At 44.3% G+C, this 18,520-nt stretch overlaps 2 protein-coding genes across 2 annotated transcripts; one reads left to right on the top strand and one right to left on the bottom strand.

Moving 5' to 3' along the window:
- Positions 1 to 7,470: 7,470 nt before the first annotated feature.
- On the bottom strand, positions 7,471 to 9,060 carry LOC136193053 (tigger transposable element-derived protein 4-like). The gene has a single exon (XM_065981843.1). It carries the CDS (start codon positions 9,058 to 9,060, stop codon positions 7,471 to 7,473), a length of 1,590 nt encoding a protein of 529 aa, XP_065837915.1.
- Positions 9,061 to 12,228: 3,168 nt separating this feature from the next.
- LOC136193052 (uncharacterized) lies at positions 12,229 to 18,305 on the top strand. The gene is made up of 11 exons (XM_065981842.1): positions 12,229 to 12,358; positions 12,408 to 12,538; positions 12,590 to 12,713; positions 13,062 to 13,142; positions 13,461 to 13,513; positions 13,565 to 13,693; positions 13,843 to 13,953; positions 14,003 to 14,223; positions 16,395 to 16,542; positions 16,604 to 17,300; positions 17,739 to 18,305. The coding sequence occupies exons 1-11, from the start codon at positions 12,229 to 12,231 to the stop codon at positions 18,170 to 18,172; spliced, it is 2,259 nt and encodes a 752-aa protein (XP_065837914.1). The 3' UTR covers positions 18,173 to 18,305.
- The last annotated feature ends 215 nt before the right edge of the window (positions 18,306 to 18,520 follow it).

The following is an 18,520-nucleotide window of genomic DNA, read 5'->3' as shown; positions in this document are numbered from 1 at the left end:
AAACAAAACAACAAAAACTTTTTGAAAGAATTATTTAACTTCTTAAATTGTTAGGCTTCAAAAAGCCAAAACAACTCGATCAAGTTTGCAAACTGTCACACAAGACCAAAGCTGCCCTCATTTTGAAGCCCTGAAATAATTCTTTTGAAGTCTTTATATTTGACGTTGCCTTCTTGCAGCACTAGTCGACGACTTCTTTGACGTCCAAATCAGTTCGGACATTGATCGTAATGATTTTGACGAGGAAGAAGATGTTGACGTCGTGGAGCCGAAAGCGAGGATGGGGGAAGAGAAAGGGTGCTGCTACGTATCGCACAAAATTTCAAGAAGCCTGGTGGGAGATTTATCTTTCTGTTCGACTCGTTCTGGACCATCCCTACTGCTTTTACTACTCTACCGGCTGCCGTGATGTGACCTGTGCTCATCAGGGGGAAAAGAACGTTGAAAGGCTCGTTTCGCTCTTGTCTCACACACAGAAGGAGAAGGCTCCGAGGAACCAGAAAAGTTTTCCATTTCATATAGGTAATGCGAGCCGAACGTAAATTTGCAACAGTGCTTGTCAAACATAATATTCCTCTCGCTGTGGCAGACGAACTAACGCAAATCTTTCTCAGCATCTTTCCGGATATCAAAAAGCTCAAAGTTTCTCTAGTCGAAGAACTGAACCAGCTTGCATAATTAACGGCGTTATTGCTCCCTTCCATCATGAGAAACTTGTAAGTCTTATGAAAGAGACTCCGTTTGCTTTGTCTATTGACGTCTCCAAAGATGACGGATTAAAGAAAATGAATCTTTTGACTTTGGGTTTTTGATGGGACTCATATAGCAATTTTTTTGATATGTGCACGTTGTCGAGTTCAACCGCAGAAGGAATTTGTAGCAGGATAAACGCCGCTCTAAATCAGAATGGAATTTCACGGCAGAACGTTGTTGGCATTGGCATCGACAACACCTCCGTAAATATGAGCTGCGGAACTCCATTAAAGCTCGCGTTATTGCAGAAAATTCGGCGACATACGTCATGGGATATCCGTGCCATATAGTGCAAAACACAGCTGTAAAAGGTGCAAAAGCTTTTTAAACGGTTTAATTGCCAATCTATAATTATTTTTACGTCTAGGGTTCAAACTTTTTGTAGAATTCAAAACTGAACCTTTATGATTTGGCTGTGGACACCTTTTTCTGGTTTGACAAGAGCGTCAAACGAAAAGCCTCGCTTCTTCAGTTCTGCACATTCTTCGGTACAGAATTCAGAGATATCGTCAAGCACGTGTAAGTACTCAATGGTTCAGTCTGGAAATGGCCATTGATCGAATCTTGCAACAGTTTTCGCCGTTAAAAATGTATTTTCTGTCTCAAAGTAGGGTAACTGCCTGGTTTCTTTCCTGACACTATTTTATTGTACCTATATTAGGCAAAAATCAATGATTCCCAAGGCTAAAGGCAGCCTTTGCAAACCCAATGACGGAAGGTTATCTTCTATTTTTTGAAGCTTGCCTGCAAATTTTTGTTATCTTTTAGCATATTTTTGCGCAGAGACAAGATCCTCTTCTTCCCTATACAGTAGAACCCCGATTATCCGGACCCCGATTTTGTAATTGGTGGATGGAGTCGCCTGTTCAAATTTCTATGTCCACGAGAGGTTGGATGGAAGAGCACAACTTCAGGGAATGGTTCTTCAACATGTTCCTTCCACACGTTGCTGATCTTCTTGATGCAGCGCCGGTCCTCCTAATTCTAGATGGCCACTCGTCTCACATGTGCCTCAATATGCTGGAGACAGCAAGGTAGAAAAACGTCATCATCTACTGCCTTCCTCCGCATACGACCCACGTTTTGTATACAACCGCTTGACGTGGGTGCATTTTCACCACTCAAGAAGCACTAGATTTCAATTCTTCAAGATTTCAAACGACGTACCAAAGTGTCAAGAGTCGACAAAGAAAAGTTTCCTCACCTTCTTTTCGAGCTATGGAAATCATTTTTACCTGAGTATCTCACAACCGGATTCAGACAAACGGGAATTTATCCTTTCTCCCGCGAGGCTATACCTGCCTCTAAGCTGCAGACTTCAAGTTTCCTGGTAGAACGCCCCCTGGAAGGCACTGAAGAGGAGCCGACTTCTGCCGAGCCTGGTCTACCAGGTGAAACGCATGTGCAAAGAAGCATTCGACGCTACTTTGGCGAAATATTTCAACCATCTGACAATGAAAAAGAGAGAGAAGGTAGGACTGCTGGAAGAGACGTGTTGCCAGTTCGACCAGGGGAAATTCTCACTTCAGAAGAATTCATTCAAAGAGTGCAGCAGGAACAGCAGACGAAGAAGCGCCCTCGAGCGAAAAAAGGCGAGAGAGGAAGTAAAAGGCGTCGGACGAAGACGAGCAGCAGCAGCGGCAAAAATAATTGCACCGAATGTGGCAGAAGGTACGAAGACGACACACAGAGAGAAAGAGTGCTGGGTTGGTTGAGACAGCGACGGATGTAGCAGATGGTTTCATTACTGGTGCGCGGGTCTCGAAGAAATGCCCGATCCGGCTGAATACTGGAGCTGTTCTCGCTGTTGCCAAGATTGACTCGAAAAGTTAGTTAGAGAGTAGCGGTACTTTGGGGACAACTAAAACGTAACGTTAGTAGTTGGAAAGAAAGTATTTCATGTCTTTCGAGCGCGTACTTGACCAAAATATTCCAAAAACGAGAGTGTCCCCCTTTAGGGCCCGGACTAATATCAACCCTCGAGGAGTGACATCACTAATTGGCCGTTTCTGGACGAACGCGAAGTCGGATCAAACACTCAAAGGTCGCAATTTGAAGCTGGATAAATTCTGCTTACTACATGCTTTGTTTCATTTAGATCGAGCGCGTAGTTCCGCTGCAGCACAAAATCAAAGTTAGGTGTCCCCCTTATGGGCTCCCTACCCTACACATCATGAAGGCGCTCACAAAAGCCCATATGCGCCTCACCGAACACCAACGCTACGCGACATCTGGGACACCGCGGAAGGGAATGACGTGCTCCCTACATATTAATCCGTTCCGCCCGCGCGACTCTTCGACCGCGCAAATACTAGCGGAACACAAAAAGGAATATCACGGCAAAATACTGAACTCCCTAGTCACTCACTACCTAAAGGTAATCGCAACCCTCGAACAAGATCAGAAGGTCGCCGCAGACAGGGAGAAAGCCCTGCGAAAGAAATACCCCAGCGAGCCCATTTGGGCAGAATACGAATGCGCGATCCAGGAAGGCGCGGTCGAATGGTCCAACAAATAGTCTAGTCTATTTACCGGCATGGCACGCAAAACGACGGTACGAAAAACAACACACCCTTACCTGAACGCTTAACTCCTATGCATAGGTGCAAAAAGAAACGGCTTAGAAGAACACGGTCACGACGAACGTCAAGGAAGAAGCAGCAGCGGAAGAGAGCGCGGAAAGCGCTTCCGCTAAGGACGAAACGGCTTAGATCCTTGCGTGCACGTCTATTGAAAATAAAAGACTAATGAAGAGGGGTGGGATTAACGAACACAGCTCCAGAATTAAGCCTGCGATTCTTGGCCGCTAGTAAATCATTTTCCAAAACAGATACTCCATCAATCGAAGATCTTGCTTTTCTGAAACTACATCTGCAATTAGGCAGAATAGAGTTCGACTCAATATGACAATTTAATGTCTCCAAAACAAATTTTTCCAGCAGTCTCAAACTATAGGAAGTAACGAAACAGGACGGCAGTTAGCAAGATCAGATCTATTGCCAGATTTAAAAACCGGAGTAACTCTGGCAAACTTCTATTCAGACAGGAATACTCCCGTAAAAAGTGACAGATTAAAAATGCAAGTTAAAACCCTTTCAATGGGTTAACCCCATCCATGGGTCGCCGTGACGGCATCTTGGTAAGGCCGGATAGCTCGGAAGAGAAGCTTTTTTGTTCTGTAGACTTACCGTACTTTACTACAGTAACAATAAAGGCTTCGATTTACGGATAGTGACGTGTCATGTTGTTTTGGTAACTAAGCACTCCAAGTGCGTTTCAAAACGGCGGACCGCGACAACTAACGGCGAGCTTCGGCGGCGAACGCTGGCGCTTTTATGGCTTGCGCTGGTTTTGAAGACAGTTCCGACGAAGAAGAAGCCAAAGAATCAGTTTACGAATCGTCGGGAAGTAAGAAACGGCTTCTTCGATCGACGATTCTCGGAAAAGGGGCCCCCTGGAATGCATTATCTCGAGCCTTTTTCTAAGGCGACGAAAACGATGATGATTAATTAAGTCGAAATCGAAACAGACTGGAACCGCGATCAATCGGACGAAGGGAATAGCGACAATCCGAACGTAGGCGTTCTGCTTCCGCCATCTTGAAAAACTCCCGGCTTAGTTCCAAGTGATTCTGAAGCGGAAAGCGACCACGACGACGCTTTTCGAAGACCGACAACGACGGCGCGAGCCCGAGGAAGAGGAATTGGACCTGTGTCAAGACAAAACAAGCGATGTTTTAGAAAATAGCGCGGATACAATCCTTACCCTCTCGTTTTTCACTTTCGGGTCCTTTGAATGCTGGGAAAGCCACAGTTTCACAAAGGCATGTACGGCAGCAGCCACTACGTCACAGCCGATACGGTATTCATGTCGGTACCAGCCGTGTAGCTGTCATTGCCCGGATACGCTTTACGAAACGCGTTCTACTCAGTCACCGAAGTAGGTAAGGAACTCGAAATTCGTCGAGAAATGCTTCGAAGCTCTATGCGGTGCACAACTGTCGCGTTGGAACGCAGTACAAGTTGTCTTGATGCCGCGAACATGCCCTTTTTGATGAAGAGTACGCTTTGCACCCTCCTGGGCTTTCCTCGCTACTCGTAGCATCGTGCCAGTTAAAAATAATCTAAATTGTGAGAAGCCGATCAAAGCGCGATCGCTCATTCACAAGTCGTAAATGAGGCTGCCCTTCCTCTCCAAACAGGCTCTAACTTTCGTCTCATGAATTACCGACACGTTTTCCGCATCAAAAAGGAGTGCTCCTACAGCCGAGTCGAGCGGGTAAGGAAATTTGCTCTTATCTGTACCGTTTGCGTGTTTAAACACGCCAGGCTTTTTCTTCTTTAAGCATTTTCTTCCGCCATTCTCTCGAATAGACCATTTTCCATTTCGTCTCACGTGTCGGTGATCAAATGCACTACGAATGTTCCTAAAGGTTCTCTTTCGGTACTTTCGGAATTTTTCTTAAGCCTTTCTCCTTGCCGGATCGAAGGAATTTACCGCCCTGTTGGCGCCTTCGTCACACCCCCGCATCAAGGTATAAGTTCCCTTGCTTCTGAAGCTACACCATCCAATTGAATGCATCTAATCTCGCAGTCTTATGAGCCGTCTGTTTTTAGTGATATGCCAGTAACACGAAACGACGTCGTAATAACATCGGATGAAACTGATTGCCACGCTGATTTGACCCAATCCACGACGATGGCTTTGCTTCGAGGACGCACGTTTCCGGCCGAAGTAAGTGATTTCTCTCCAGTTGCAATCCAGTCGTCATATTTCTCTCTGTAGGTGGTTTTGAACGTTTTATTCCACGAGATGTCAGCAGGCTGCAATTGATTTGTGAAACCTCTGGGAATAACGCCCATAAGAGTATTCGCTTGTGTTTTCACAAGGGATGTGATGGTTTCAGTGATGTGACATTTGTAGGCATAAAAAATAAGGAAACTTTTTTCAAATAAGAGAGACCAAAACTCTAAGCAGCCAGTCCTTTGTCAGGTCTTCATGCATGGCAACTCCAGGAATTTTGACAACTCTGCAATTGGACGAACGCCTTTGAAAATAATGTACGGCGGTAGTTTCCTTCCGTCGGCAAACGCATTCAAGGCAACAGTAAAACGGTTCTTGTCGTGCCCTGTTGTTTTAAGTGGAACTGACTTTGCGCCAACCTGCTCAAAGGTTTTGGCGCTAGGCATATTCATCCAGCATGGAGTTTCGTCCATGTTTGCTATTGATGCAGGAGAGAATTGGTACTTTAACGCTCGCATGTATTTGCCGTTTCGTGCGAAAGCGCTCAGGAGAAAATTCCACGATTCCTTGGAAAATCTGACGCATGCGCGAACAGTGTGTACCAGGCCCTTTCTCCGCGAGCCCATCCGGGACTCGCACCAGGAGAAAGGTCATTTGTACGAGGCTAGGAGGGAACATAATTTCTGCTTTTCTTTACTCGTGCGCTTGAACCGCTTCCAGTGGTCCAGTGGCCCGGTTTTGTCACGTGCAACACGTGCTCTAGCACCTCGTCCGTGGCATTTACAGCGGCGCGTAGAGACGCGATCCCCGCCTCCAAAAAGTATCTGAAATAGTCGACGAGATAGTGTATATAATAGCAACTGCGTAACAATTTTTAGTCTTACTTGCACAGAAAATACCTGCACATCAATGATTACCGCCTCATTAAGCGCTGAAACTCATAAAGTTCAGGTAATGCACTATGCAATTCATACGGTAATTCTCACAAAATTGATAATATTTGCCTAACAAGTGAAGACAGGAAAGCCATTGCAGGAGAAACAAAAATGGGAAATAGAATTTCACCATGTAAAAGAAAACTTTTAAGAAAGTTATTATCACTGCAGTACAAATATTTTTATACATAACCAGATTATACGGTTTAACCCAGCGACTTGACATCTGGCGACGAAACAAATTTTGCGTCTCTGCAGATAAAGCGTTTGCTTAAAGGGCCTTTTTCTTCTTTTATTTTCAGGCAGGTCAGTACCACTTTCCCTTTCTCGACACTTTCTTTAGCCCCACGCATTTAAGGTTGTTACGCTGTTGTCTGAATGAAAGTAAAAAATGCGTCGTTTTTAGTAAGCTTTACTTTGAGTTTGCAATCGTTCAGATAAAATCTCGAGTAAAAGGTACGTTGCGAAAAAAAGCAAAAAGCAGAATTCAAGCGCATAACTGCTTGGGGATTGCGTGATCAGCGCGTGGTGCGGGCGCCCTCTTGCTCTCTGCGTACAGCGAATGGGTCCAAATACCTGCATGTTTCTGTAGAAAAACAACGACGTTTAAACATCAACGGCAGCGTATGGAGGCCCAGAGGTTACAGTGTGTTGCGACGTACAGCAAAGCCATTCGATATTTCATACGCCTGACTTCAGGCTCAAGGTAAAATGCTTTGTTAAACGTTACTGACGTGGGAAGTATGGATGGACAACTGTAAGCTTCTTGCAGTGGTCATATTATGTCGTGTACTGAGTATACCGTTGTATTTTGGCAATTTCTATGTTAAGGTAGTACAGTAGAACCCCGCTATAAGGACCACCTGTGGGACCCACAAGCAGTGGTCGCTATAGCGGGGTGGTCCTCCCAGCGAATATGGGCGTGTTCCTCTCATATAGCGTGCGTTAATGCACGTGACTACAATTTTATCGAACAAAGATATGAGGCACGCTTTATTGTGTACAGTATTTCTACGACGTATACCAACTGAAGTGTGATCTACAAGCGTTGACAATATGAATCAATAGAAGTTTGCTTTGCGCTTTGTCTCTGCCTGAAACTAGCATCTTCCAGTTTCCTTTGAATGGACAGGACGTCTGACAAAATGGAATCCAAACCTTTCAGCACCGCAAACTGCTTTAGATCATTGGCACATTTAATAGCATCCGGATAAGTGCTGATTTCTGGAAAAATTTCAGTGACGTCCTCTTCGCCTTCTTCATCGACTTCGACGGTCTTTTCTCTGGCGGCAAGAAAATCTTCAACCAAGCCGTCTTCCCAGCCATCTTCAAGAGCATCCGTTGTTTGAATGTCGTCATCGATATTGGCATATGATTGCGATGAAAGTGGATCAGCAAGGTCTAGTGTGGAGACAGCTAAGGACAGAATCTCTTCCAGACCGTGGGTTTCATCCGAAGGGTTAGCTTGGCTCGTGTCTCCAGAAAAAGTGTCCTCCTGTTGAAATTCAAAACCAGCCTTGTGAAAACATTTCTGAACCGTTTCCGGATTTATTTTTGAAACGGCTGTTTTTATCCAGTGACATGCGTCCAGGACAGTGATGCTCTTTGCTATCTCAGTAGCGCTGGCAGATAAATCGATTTTGCTGAGAACAGAGCGTAGAATCTGGCTGCGATAGTGGCATTTCATGTTTTGAATTTTGCCCAGATCAAGTGGCTGCAAGACCGAAGTGGTATTTGCTGGAAGAAATTGAATCTTCACATTAGACAGATCCAAATTGTGCGAGTGAGATGATGCATTATCGAGAAACAAAAGAACTTTTCTGCCTTGAGAAGACATCTTTCCGTTGAAACGGCGTATCCACGGATCAAAAATATCCCTGGTCATCCATGCCTTTTTATTAGCCACCCAGGCAACAGGTAATTGATGCAATTGCAGACTTTTGAAACAGCGAGGCCTAAGAGAACGACCTATCACTGGCGGCGTTTCAAATTCTCCAAGGGCATTGACACACAAGGCAACTGTCAGTCTATCTTTGGACTTCTTCCCCCCTGCGCAGTCACGTCCTTTCACTGATAGACTTTTGTCAGGCAGTGCACGAAACAGAAGACCTGTTTCGTCCATGTTGTAAACGTCACAGGCAGCATAACCGCTGACAATCTCTGGAAGACGCTCCAGAACCCAACTTTCGACTGTTGCAGGTTCTACGCTCGCTCTCTCGCCTGTGAGAGTTGAACCAACAATATTATGGCGGTTTTTGAATCGTGCAAGCCATCCGTTCGACGCACTAAATTGCGGCTTGTCAAGCCGTACAGCAAACTTTCTGGCTTGTTCCTGGATCATTGGCCCACTGACAGGGGTGTTCTTCGAACGGGCTAACTCAAACCATGTCCACGTCAACTGGTCGACATCATCAAATTCTCCAGTCACGCAGAGCCTCTTCCGCTTCAAATTACCGTTCCGCTCAAATTCTTCGATGATTTCGGCTTTCCGCTTCAGTACGCGCTGCACTTGTGATTTGCCCACTCCGAACGATATTGCCAGCTGCCTCTGACTATTGCTGGCACTTTCCTTGATTATTTTGAGCTTGTCCTCTATCGACAAGCTCTTTCTCTGCTTCCCCGAGGCCATAATTTAGGCAACTGGACACGCGACTCGTTGCTGGCTAACGCACTAGGCACACGCGACACACTTCTGACATGCGCATTATGTAAAGTCAGAGGTGAATCCGAAAAGCAGGTGGTCGTTATAGCGAAACTAGGTGGTCCCTCCAGCGGGACAAAAATGTAAGGAGAATGGGCAAAAAAACCGTTCCCTCCGGAAGTGGTCGCTATAGCGGGGTGGTCCATAAGCGGGGTTCTACTGTATTATGAGAAACTCCCACGCTTTTGGATCAAATTCCATGTTAAAAAATAAATTTTTTAGCTGATGCTTCTTTTCATTCTCTTTCAATTGTGCTGTTTTTGGGCCTGTGCGACGTTCCGAACTTGCTAAAAAAGAACTAATTATAAGGCGTTTCTGTATCTTCTCCAAATGGCTTCGTTTTCCCGTTTCTTTTGCTTAGACTGTCTTCTGTAGCTTTTAGTCTCCTGTTTCCATTGCGGACTCTGGCTCTAGATCCGCAGAAAGAAGAAATCGGCGATATTCCGGTCTGTGCTAACGCGCGTCTGAAGTACCCGTGAAATACCTCGATTTTCTCGCTTTTTTCGATTGTTTTTCGCTGCGATGGGCCGCAAATCGAAGTCTAAAAGAGCGGGCTTTCGTGGGACCGCAATGGCACCTGATCGATCGTACTGTCGGAAGGTCGCAGAACGCTGGTGAAGCTTACGGTGGCCCACAAGGGTCACGCAAAGTACAATGAACAAGTTGCAGGTTACATGTTGTATGTGCATGTTGCATGTTGCATGTTACAGGATACAAATTACAAGTTGCAAGTTGCAAGTTACAAGTTGCAAGTTGCATGTTGCAAGTCACAAGTTGCAGTTAACATGTTATAGGTTACATGTTGCAAGTTGCAAGTTGCAAGCTGCAAGTTGCAAGTGGCAGGATGCATGTCGCCTGTTGAAAGTGGAGCAAAACCGTCATTCGATTTCAGAATTTTTCAGCAGAAATCTCTTTGAACTACTCTTGCAATTTTGTTAATTCTGTTTATAGTAAAGTGTCCAAAGCAAATCCAATTTTGGTTGTAATTAGAAGTGTTCAATGGTTTTCCGCTGAAAGCTGAAATCATCCTAGTGTCGTAGGACTCCTACTGAAAAGCCATGTAAAATGACTTTAATCTCAGCCACTTTTGCTTTTGGCAAATGAATTTCTTTGCGAAGATCGTTTCTGTATGCGCCGCGCGTCGCATCATTTTCCGAATATGTTCAGTGTAGCAGCTTCATGCAAGTGCAGTACACAGTCTGTACGGCAGTGTCTGCAAATAGTGATCATTATGTTACATATTCCTTTGAACAAAACGGACAAACTGTACAGCTAAGTCTAGAACTTCTTTCATTGGCATGTAATGTAACTGTTCGGGGTCACTATTGCGGCTATGCAAAAATTGTCGCCGAACAGTCTTCAATTCGTTTGGCACGAGTAGCTCCTGTGACGAATCCATGGTTTGTTCTTTTCCGTATCTTATGACGTCGTCATGCACAGGTTTTGCATAGTTTTGTCCACCTGACGTTACCAAAATTATTGAATAATTTTGATTTTCAGCTACATACCAAATTCTTCGCTCAAACAGAAAAGCTCGTTTGGAGAAGCTTCTTTCTGTGCCGTTCGCCTTCGCTGTTTCCGAAACGGGTGGTTGTTCCACCTCACTGTGAAGTCATTCAGTGCCCTCTGCATTGGTCTCCACAGGATGACTCTCATACAGTCTCTGAAAGAAATAGAAATATTTGTCATTGGATATAATAAAGCTGCCTGCATTACTTTTGGAGGCTATTTGAAAAATTGACAACACCGTTTATTTGCAAACTCTTAAGACAGCTAAATATTAGGAACATTTACTTCACCGTTTTCAGTTGCTGGCATACCCTTAGGTGTTCAATCCACCAAGTGGCAAAATATTTCTTTAAAATGCTCCACAAAGCTTCAATACGTTGATTGAACACTGAACGACCATATCGATAGCTCTTTTCGCCTCCAAATCTGTCAGCCGCTCCGTGACGTTGCATTATATGCAGTGTTGCCAACAACGAATTCTCAGTTCCGCAGTCTGAACGGATTATTGTTGGACAACCTAATGCAATTAAAGTTTGTAAAATTTGGTAATGACGTCATTACAAACCTCTTACTTTTATAAAAGAGAACGCTGTCTAAATATAGATCAGCCACTTGGCGACGATCGAGGTTACTTGAAACCATTGACAGCCAAATTATTTTACGCGAGAATCTTGAAGATCGGACAGCTTACATTTACGTAACTGATAGTACAGATACGAAGCTTACCCGTCAATCGCTCCGTGTATTTCAAAGCCAAATGCTTTAAGCTTATCATAGCCATCGATATGCCAAAATTTGGCCCCTAGCAAATCAACAGAGCTATGGATCACATGGCCTGTCACTGGCCGCTTTCATTTAATTAACGTACTGGGTTCTCGTATTGGCGTCGACGAAATCGCTGACGGCTTCGGTTCCTAACTCAACAAGGATCAACAATCTTCAGTACTTTTCTCACAGTTTCTCTATAATTCAACATATAAAAGTTGTTATACCTTATACAGTTGAATATACCTCAGCACTTGCCCGTCGCACTTCTTCCTTACCACCTGCCACATCTGCCGGTAACCAATATCTCTATTGCAAGAATGTAGTTCAATCTATGTAAAAATTATTTAGCTACGTATGACTATTACTTCTTTCCCAAACCATTATCAAGCGCACAATTGTCCAGAAATGTTCTCGCCGGTGCCCTCGTCTTCGAAGGCGGTGTCGCCTCAAGTGACGCTTTAACGATGAAAAACTGAACCAGATAATCCTTAAAAAATGTAGGAATAGTAGGATGCAGAAATACCTGATACGTTGACCAGTACATCGCTGCAAATAGATCAGTATGACGTTCAGCTTCTTTCCCAGTTTGAACAAGCGCCGAATGATTTGCGACAGTTGATCGATCTGAAAAGAATGCTCTGGTGAAGGAAAACAGGAGAATGGAGTCTTACCATTGTGTCGCGAGTAAGGTACAGGTTAGCGTATATGTGCGCATGCGCTAGCATATCACGGCCACGCAAAAGAACGGTTTGGGCTCGCGAGTGCAAGCAAGTAAAATGAGTGTAGTTCTTGTTGTATTTGGTTGTAGTGATGCGCTCGATGCGGCAAGGCAAAGGCATTGCGGCTCGCACGTACGACGATCGTGAAGAGACCTCATCGGAGGAAGAAGAACCTGTTTACGAGCATGAAGGAGCCAGAATACGTGAAAAGAAGGGCGCTGCGCTTTCGTGTACGTATTTATCCATGAAAACGAGTGTAATTTGAACAAAATTTTTCAGTTGCTGCTAAATACGAACTCGACAAGCTAAGCAGAGTCTATCAACAAGAAGGAATCGCGAAGAAACACGGAGAGTCGCGCAGTCGTGCTGCATCAACTCGTGGACGAGATGATGACATTGTGGACGAAAAAGTTAGAGGAAAAAATTCTCTGCCAGTTAATATTTTTACACATTGGTGGCAGATGGTTGAGGTGTTCGTATTGCCTCGAATCTTAGCGAAGAACGCCAAAGGAAAAACTGTCCTTCAGGAGTTGACCGACGAGGGCGACGCTGTGCAGGACCTTAAAGTTCGGCCAAAGCACCTACGTGAGAACACTTCTTTGCTGAAGCTGCGTTTGCTCTGCATTTCAAAGGACATCCCGAATACGTCAAAGCTATATACAAAGGTTTTACTGTAATAAATATTGCCTCTTTCAATAACAAGGATTTTTTTCTATTAACATAGATATCGTACTTTTTCAAACGAAGAACCGTGAAAGCAAGATCATTGACGACAGGCTTATACATCCGCAGACAAAGCAGAGTGTTCCATTTACCCTCGGGCTACTTCTGAAAGCCAGTCGCAAGACAAGTCTTACAATATATGCAGCTGTTCCCCATAAAACCAACTGTTGAGCAAGCTTTACAAATATTAGCGTGACATTTTTGGGATAGAAATCTGCAACTTCACTTCTAATGACAGCGATGAAGAAATAATAGTGGTGAAGGACAGTTCGACGACTCAAGAAACAGCAGGTTATAAAATTGAAAATACAATTTGTAATGTACAATTTCTTTTAGATAAAAGGTTTCAAAACGTCCGTCGCGATTGCAATCATACTCCTCTCAAAAGAGACACGTGGAAGTCGACGACGAAGTATCTGTGAAGGTGAACGCGAGTCAGGATTCAATTTGTGAGTGCTGCTAAAAAACCAAGCAGTATCGCCACTCAAAAATTTGATTGCTTAGATGTGACGCGAGAAGTCTATGGCTGTCAAAAATTCGGTTTGTCTACGTAATACTACGTATATTAGTACATCTTCATGTGTTAGTGTGGTAACTGCTTTGTTACAGATCGCGATGACGTCGACTTAATCAAACTGATTGGTCGAGGATCCTTTGGACGGGTGTACGAGGCGCAAATCAACTTTACCACGTATGCAGCGAAAGTCTTCTAGTTTGAAGTCGGAGCTGATCACGAGAAGGAGGGAAAGATTCTGACGTACGTGATAAGGCTTGTAATTCGCACTATAAATTTGGAAATATTGCAGACGTTTAAATCACCCGAACGTCTTTCGTTTCTTCGGGTATGTAGCCGACTCCGAAGGAACAATCCTTGTGACGGAAATGGTCAATGTAGCAGACTCGCATCGTTTGATATTTGGATCACTGGCACAAACTCTAAGCACATTATAAATTTCACTATGTCTCCGGAGATACTTTAATAAAACGTTAGCTTTCGACCAAGAAAGACAAGGTCAATATTGCAACTGGAGTTTGTTCGGGACTCATGTATTTGCACGACAAGAACGTCATACATTTTGACGTCAAACCTAATAACATCCTGGTAAGAATTTATTTATCTGCATGAATTTGCGGTTGTAGCGATGCTGCAGGTTGAACTGCCATCAATGGCGTCAAAGCTTTGCGACATGGGTGTCTCAACTCTTCTGAAAACCGGCCGTACGACTCTTCGTGGACCACGCGGCACCCAAGAGTTTATGTCGCCGGAAATGTTTGCTTTTAACGCTCACATCACAAAAGCAACAGATGTCTGGTCTTTTGGCGTCGTTCTCATTGAGTTGTTTGGAAGACAGCAAGTGTGGCAACTTGCAAGGCATGGTAGCGCAGCAAATAGTTGGCGCTCTGAGCGGAGGATATAATCGTCCTCCTCAGGGACCGGACAGAAAGCATTTGGAGGAGAGCGTTCGTGTCATCGTCGACAAGTGTCTTACGCTTGATCCCGACAGCAGGCCTCCTTTAGAAGACATAATAGTTATCTTGCTTTCACTTCTGGAAACGCCTTTGGAAGGCAAAGAAAGAAGCAAAGAAGGCGATTGAGACAAGTTACGATGCCGGTTAAGATAATTGAGAAGGCGGATAATTCCGCTAAGTACTGTTGAGCCCGTTGGCCAAACATACGTGTTCTTTTTTTGAGATAATTACTTGGGTAGACGTTTTGGCGATCTATCGAACTTTCTGAGTTATTGTTATTAAGTAACGCATCTTTTTCTGATTTAATACATGTTATGTGAAACTACTCTTAGTGCACAAAAACATTGCTTACTATGAAAAAGCCAACGAATTTCGGATGTTCTAACCTTCGCAACTCTCATGTTACAGTAACAGGAACTGGCACGTTCTTGCAGGAAGACATCTTGTAACTTTTAATTTTTAACATGCAACATGCAACTTGCAGCTTGCAACTTGCAACATGCGCTATGCAACATGCGCCATGCAACTTGCAACTTGTAACTTGCAACTTGGAACATGCAACTTGTAACTTGCAACTTGCAACGTGCAACTTGTGACATGCAACATGTAAATTGCAACTTGCAACGTGCAACTTGTGACATACGCTTGTAACTTGCAACTTGCAACTTGCAACTTGTGACATGCACTTGTAACTTGCAACTTGTGACATGCACTTGTAACTTGCAACTTGCCACTTGCCACTTGCCACTTGCCACTTGTAACTTGTGAGATGCAACATTGAACATGCATAATATGCACGAAACTTGTAACAAGCAACATGTAATTAGTCCCCACATAAATGGTCAATAAAAAATTTTACTTGGGCGATTCATAATATTTAGAGTCCCGTATCAAATGTCGGACAACATCAAATCCCGGACAGCTTCTAGCCTTACCAGCCGACCGGGGGCGGCCGACCCATTGCTATCCACAAAGCTTAGGTAGTAAGCATTAATGTGGCACAGCATTTGCCTAGCGATCTATTCGCACGAAGGAAGGAGAGGGCTTTATTCGTTATTTTTAGCAACACCTATTCTCGGACGGATGACATCATACCCGGACAACGCCTTCCCTCTCGTCGAGCATAGGGTCTGAGTAGGAAAGCCGCATATCGCCCGAAAGCTCTGGCTTCGCTCTATCTGATGCCGTTTAGTTTCGTCGATTCGACGGACTGTTTTGGAGAAAATGGCCACCTAAGGTATCAAAAGTCGGACACCTCAATATTCGCTAAATGTGATCTTAGCTGGAGGATTGAGATAAAGTAGAGCTGAGCAACGTTTTAGCAAGTAAGGAAAAATATCAGATGAGGCATTTGGTCAACTTGAGAACACATGGGTGAGGGAGTAGGTGCTAGAGCCTTTATTTTTCTTCTTCTTGCGTTTTTAGAACGTGCAGATCCTCTGCTTGAATAGCTCGTCTGCTGAGCGATACATAGTAATTAATATTTAACCTTTTACGTATGTAACCTGATTGCTACTTTTGTACAATTTTTGTATATAATGTCATTCGAGTTTCTTACCAAATCTTCACTTTGACCCGCAACTGAACCGTTCTCTAAGCTCTTTTGGCTTACAAGGCAAAAGCAGGAAAGTGAAATTTTTTAATTAACTAAACCTATGGTGCTGAGAGGCACTTTTTTGGTTGCGTTTGCAGCTGAGCTCATGAAAGTAATCGCAATCTTTGATGATATTTGTGAGTTTACGGTACCTTGTTTGCGCTGTTAATATCAATTTGTTTCCTGCTTTTCTCCGTACTCGTATTTCCTTTTCCTCGCTGCTTCTTCATGTCTCGACGGGGACTTGCGCAGAACGTTGGGCCAGTGTTTCCTCGCCTAGGTAGGTCTTGTCTGGCGCAGACAGCTGCAATAGGCGTAGTAGAATACTGTAAAGTGTCTTTCGCTGCAGTTGAGCGACCAACTGTTTTTAAAAAATGGGCAAAAGGTCCGCATGGAGCAAAAAAGCTAGAATCTGCTTTGCATGACATTTCCGAAGGAGCATCGCTAAGAGTTGTTGAGCAAAGATGGGGTGTTCCCAGATCAACAGTATTTGACGCAATGAGACGCAAGGAAAAAAATTCCCACGTACCGGATCAAAGGAGGTACCTCTCCAACAAGGAAGAAAATGAGTTTGTTCAGTTTCTTCTCAATTGCGCTTCTCTTGGCTATCCCAGAACAAGGAAACAGGTTACCATCTGCATGCTCTTCATGTTCATTTTTAGTGCAGCCTTAACTAAAGTTTAAGCAGGTTATCACCCTTGCGTCCGAGATCGTTAGTCGTAAAAGCGCCGCAGAAATTACAGTTGGTCTCGGATGGTGGCAAAGATTTCGAGAGCGCCATCCGCAAATTGCTTTGCGTCAAGCCGAACCACTTGCCCAAGTTCGTCTGAACGCCACGAAGAGAGAAGTCGTCGACGCATACTATTTGAACCTGCATCGTATTCTGGAGGAAGAGAATCTGTTTGAAAAGCCCGGACAGATTTTTAACTGTGACGAGACAGGAGTACCGTTGAATCCGCGCACCGGCCGAGTAATTGTGGAACGAGGCTGTTCGCACCCTTACGTCGCTACGTCGGGCGATAAAACGCAATTGACTGTCCTTGCATGTGTGAGCGCAACAGGCTATGTTTTGCCTCCCACGGTGGTATTGGATCGCAAGAAGATCAATTCAGAAATTTTTGAAGAATGGTTAACCGATCATTTTCTTGTTCACGCTCCCAGGAGTCGCCCATTGTTCTTGCTGCTTGACGGACATTCGTCCCATTTTACCTTGCCTGTTAATAAGAGAGCTGTTGAAGAAGAAGTGGTCGTTTTTTGCCTTCTACCCCATACGACGCATCTTCTTCAGCCACTCGATCGCGGTTGCTTTGGTTGCCTAAAAGTATACTGGAGTGAGGAATGCCAAAAGTTCACAACAGAACGATTTGGCATGCTGGTCAACAGAAGTAATTTTGTCGAGCTTTTTTCTAAGGCTTGGCGTCGAGCCATGACCATAGCAAATGTTGAAGGAAGTTTTTGAACTTGCGGTGTTTACCCATTCAACCCTAAAGCTATTCGTTTGCCGGGAGAAATCGACCCAGTTCCGTCAACTACTCCAAAAAGGAATCTTCTGCCCATGCTAACTCCGTTAGCTGACCGACATACATGTATGCAGCCTCGTCAAAGTTTTTTTGACCCTTTAGAATCGTTCACAAGAGAAGAAGTAAATCGGTTTGAAAAATGAAAAGACGAAGGATATGATTTGCCAAATCAGCGCTACAAGAAGTGGCTTGAGGTTACCTCCGTAGCTAAAAACCGCTCTCCGCCTTCACTTCTTCCGAATTCGCCCTCAAAATTTCAATTGACGGAATCGACGACTCCACCCTCTTTACCCGCCATCTCAGAGCCTCATGTTGCTCAAGTACCCCGGAGATTTCACTCTCCACTGGTCACAAAACGAGTTCCTTTTTCGTTGCGAATTATTACATTGCCGCAGCTGCCGCCACCTCCTGAGACAAGGAAGATTCCAACCGCAAAAGTCGTAACAACTGCTGAAAACATCGAGAAACTTGAAGAGAAACAGCGAAAGAAGAAGGAAGCAGAAGAAGAAAAGGAGAAACGACGAATTGAAAGGGAAGCAAAGGCCCGAGAAAAAGCTGAAAAGAAAAGGCTTGCTGCCGAAAAAAAATTACAAAGAGCTGCCGCAGCTGCAGAAAAGAGATTGAGAGAGGCAGACGATGCTCAAGCAAGGCCTGAACGGCCTCGAAGAGAAAGAAGAAAAAAGCTGATGACAACTTCGAGTACAATTTCGACTAATTTTGAATTTTGCTGTCATTGAACGCCGTTTTGTTCAGTTTGGTGACTGTGTTAGATTAAGGAACTCTGGAGTACTTTGAGAGTTAATTCCGTTGAATTACTTTGCTTCAGAAATAAAAAAAGGTGTCCGACTTTTGATACCCTAGGTGGCCTCACGAAAAGTCGATTTTCTCCAAAACAGTAAGTCGGATCGACGCAAACTAAACGGCATCAGATAGAGCGAAGTCAGGGCTTTCCGGTGATATGTGGCTTTCCTACTAAGACCCTATTCTCGACGAGAGGGAAGGCGTTGTCCGGGTATGATGTCATCCGTCCGAGAATAGGTGTTGCTAAAAATAACGAAAAAAACCCTCTCCTTCCTTCGGGCGAA

The sequence above is a fragment of the Oscarella lobularis genome, chromosome 11 (assembly GCF_947507565.1).
Source record: "Oscarella lobularis chromosome 11, ooOscLobu1.1, whole genome shotgun sequence".
NCBI lineage: Eukaryota > Metazoa > Porifera > Homoscleromorpha > Homosclerophorida > Oscarellidae > Oscarella > Oscarella lobularis.
This window is presented reverse-complemented; position numbering and strand designations above follow the sequence as displayed.

Coding starts and splice junctions, on each gene's coding strand:
- LOC136193053 (XM_065981843.1), bottom strand. CDS start 9,060: ATGGCCTCGGGGAAGCAGAGAAAGAGCTTGTCGATAGAGGACAAGCTC.
- LOC136193052 (XM_065981842.1), top strand. CDS start 12,229: ATGCGGCAAGGCAAAGGCATTGCGGCTCGCACGTACGACGATCGTGAA. Junction 12,714..13,061: donor AGTTCGGCCAAAGCACCTAC/GTGAGAACACTT, acceptor TTTTTGGGATAG/AAATCTGCAACTTCACTTCT. Junction 16,543..16,603: donor ATCCCAGAACAAGGAAACAG/GTTACCATCTGC, acceptor AAGTTTAAGCAG/GTTATCACCCTTGCGTCCGA.